Here is a 3,678-nt window from a genome sequence, read left to right as displayed (position 1 = left end):
TTTAAAGTTACATATTTTGACTTTTCTCAAATAATTTAAGCTTCAGCTATTATTGTCTAAAATATCACAGTATACGTTTTTATGTGTTTGAAAAGTATGTTTAAAACTTCAGTGGCCTATTTGAGCTGTTCACATATTAGCTTATCACATATTTTACATATTCAGCTAATTAAAAGTGCAGTAACTAAGTGCAGGTTTAGTGTTGAATTACTTCAGTCCAAATGAAAGACTAAGTTTGACTTTGCTGGTGTGAACTGAACTTTGTTTAGCTGGAGTTCTTCACTGCAGATGTGAGAGGTGCTGTGGTTGCCAATAGTCTGTATAGTCCTTCAGGAATATACTATAAACATTATTTATAGCAATACTACACGTGCTGATATATTGAATACATACACTGTAAATAATTACAGATTATTTTTATTAGCAGTTGTCCTTTACAGACAAAATCTATAGGACAGCCTCCCCCATTTCACAGAACAGTGGAATGATCCACTTCTCATGATTTACTTGCAGCACTGCATCAACTGTGTTTAATTCCGAAATAATTAATTAACTAATTAACTCTTGTTATGAAATGAATTAGGCCAAGGCTTAGTTTAATGTATGAAGCAGGATTAACCTGGTGTCATGCACCACACTAGGATATAAATCAGTCATAAATCTACCCTAAACCAAAAATGTTACCATTGTTTATTATATATATATATATATATATATATATATATATATATATATATATATATATATATATATATATATATATATATATACACTTTGGCATACAAATTCATGGTAAACATATTTGAGTTTGGAAGCCTTGTGTAAAGGCTCAATAGACGCACTCTGTCGGTGCTGCTATTTCAACACACAGCCTTACACAATTTTATAAATATAGAACTAACTATACTATAAATATTTCTTTATTATAATATAAATGTACATCCTAAATGAGCCAAAGAAGTACCTGTGTTGACACTTTTAGTGACAAACAAAGTACAGTTTGAGGCCTTTACTGGTACTGGTACTGGTACTAAAGCAGAACTTTACCAGCATCACTAGGCCTGTGCGTCATCAGGATTTTATAATCGTTCTCTTTTTGGTACTGTGCCAAAATACCCTGTTGATATTTACAGTATGATTTGTTCCCCAGGGCACCCAGTACGAGTTGAAGGAGAACCCAGGTGCTCACCCAGCCGGATTCGCGGTGCACACCGCCCCTGGTTTCTACCCGTACAGCCAGTACCAGTACGGGGACCCCGCGCGCGCCAAAAGCGCCACACGCGAGACCACGAGCACGCTGAAAGCCTGGCTGCAGGAGCACAAGAAGAACCCGTATCCCACTAAAGGCGAAAAGATCATGCTGGCCATCGTGACCAAAATGACCCTGACTCAGGTGAGCACGTGGTTTGCCAACGCGCGCCGCCGCCTCAAGAAGGAGAACAAGGTGACATGGGGACGCAGCGCCGAGGACGTAGACGGCTACGACAGCGACCGCGACGACGACGACGAGAGCGCGCACAAGCACGAGCGAGAGGAGGAGATCGACCTGGAGACCGTGGACACCGACGAGGCCGAAGAGGACCACGTAGACGTAAGCAAAGAGCAGAGCGAAGTCAAAGCACGGGAGGGTCATCAAAGTGACACGGAAAGCGGAAGCGCAGAAGCGTTAAACAGCCCAGTCGGTTCCGTGCCCGGGAGTAAAGACGCGAGCGCTGGGAAAAGTGTCCCAGCGGACGTTTCTCCGGGATGCCAGAGGCCTGTGAACTCCAAACCCAAAATCTGGTCGCTCGCGGAAACAGCGACGAGTCCCGATAGCTGTCAGAAAGCGAGCAGTGTTTCTCCGGCACTGACCGCTCACCCGGCTTTTTTATCCACTAACGGGATTTACACGTGTCAGATCGGGAAGCTGAACAGCTGGACTGGGGGCGCTTTTCTCGGTGCAGGACCTCTAATCGGTGTGCGCTCTCTAATGGGAGTGAGTCCGAGCAGCCATTACATAACCTCAAGCGCTCAGAGTGAGAGTCCTACACACAGCCTCAGCCTCAGTCCACAACACAACGCCGGTATGAGTCATGACATGATGTAAAACATGTAAAGATAATAATAATAATAATAATAATAATAATAATAATAATAATAATAATAATAATAATCATCATCATCATCATCATCAGCATCATCATCATCATAATAATAATCATAAGAAGCATATCCCATTGAGTTCATTTAAAAATGTATTATAATAATAATAAGAAGAAGAATAAGAATAAGAATAAGAATAAGAATAATAATCAGACACAGAGCATATCCCATTGACTTAATTTTAAAATGGATTAAGACTCACTTATTATTATTATTATTATTATTATTATTATTATTATTATTATTATTATTATTATTATTATTATTTCTTACACAGATCAAGAACATATTCAGAGAACTGAATCTCCAGCACTTCCCCTGAGGCCATCATTTCCGGTCATCCACGACAGGTAGGCTTCTTATGTTTTGAGTCATTAAACCTACAATATCAGCCTTATATATACACCCCCTAATGATTTACCTTTTGTCAACTAATCCCACTCATCGCATTCCTCTTTCTTCACCTCACTCAGGTCTCACCATGAAACAGCACAGCGAGCTCTGAAGACTGTTTCCTGAAGACAGACCTAAAGTATTTACTTAAATTATTCCACAAAAGCAACCTGTATCAGAGAAAGAAAGTATCCTACGTCATCAAATACACCAAAAAAGTATTTTATAGCCTTATGTTTTTAAACGCTGTATAACTTTGTATTTGTTTTTATTTTACATTGAGCCTAAATGCAGCATGTAAGTGTTTACCATGTAGCTCATTGCCATCACTTTTTACAGACTTAAAGAATTATTTGTTAAAAGGCCAATGTGTGTAAAATGATATATTTTTGTGTAATAAACGAAATATAATTAAGAACGGTCTCATCTCACACATTTCTTTTAGGCTTGTAGAAATGAGATGAAAATTGAACTTCTTAATCTATTCAGTAGAGCTAGATAAAGTACGTAAATATCTTGAATCAGATTTATTATTATTATTATTATTATTATTATTATTATTATTATTATTATTATTATTATTATTATTATTAGCCAATATAGTCTTTCTGAATATGTGTTTATGGACTTATTTGGGAAAAAAATATATATGACAAAAAAAATACACAGTATTTAAATGTATCTGAGTATAAAAAATTAGCAAGATAATACATAAGCAAATAAGCATTTAAGATATTTTCACAATTTAAAACAAATTTATTCCATTTACACTTGCTTTCTAACAAATATAAACACTTTAGTATAGAGGTATAGAAACATATGAAACACCATCATTCACCATAACTAGATCATGCTTGTGGTCGTGCAATAATGATGACACACACGATGGTTATAAAGGCTTTATTAACTCTTACTGACTTGCATAAAAAACCTTTATTAATTCCACTGTAGTTAATACATAATTCATAAGAATTACTGAACAACATGCTTTAAATGTGGACAACAGAAGATGTTTATCGTAGGCCTTCGGAAAATAGTATATTAAAAAAGTATTAATCAAATTAAAGCATGTTCTTAAATAGACCGGTTTATGATCATATACACAGCAAGCTCTTAAGTCTTAATATCTGTTATTACCATGTT

General features: G+C 36.5%; 1 protein-coding gene across 1 annotated transcript in view; it reads left to right on the top strand.

Moving 5' to 3' along the window:
- The window catches only part of irx1b (iroquois homeobox 1b), a 4,210-nt gene extending 1,260 nt beyond the window's left edge, over positions 1-2,950 (top strand). The window contains exons 2-4 of the mRNA XM_027133875.2: positions 1,151-2,063; positions 2,420-2,492; positions 2,616-2,950. Of these exons, the coding sequence (XP_026989676.1) occupies positions 1,151-2,063; positions 2,420-2,492; positions 2,616-2,661 (1,032 nt within the window). The 3' untranslated portion in view covers positions 2,662-2,950. The remainder of the gene's footprint in view (positions 1-1,150; positions 2,064-2,419; positions 2,493-2,615) is intronic.
- The last annotated feature ends 728 nt before the right edge of the window (positions 2,951-3,678 follow it).

Source organism: Tachysurus fulvidraco, chromosome 7, assembly GCF_022655615.1.
Source record: "Tachysurus fulvidraco isolate hzauxx_2018 chromosome 7, HZAU_PFXX_2.0, whole genome shotgun sequence".
Classification (NCBI taxonomy): Eukaryota; Metazoa; Chordata; class Actinopteri; order Siluriformes; family Bagridae; genus Tachysurus; species Tachysurus fulvidraco.
Note: the sequence above shows the minus strand (reverse complement) of the source record. Positions and strands in the feature narration are given on the sequence as shown.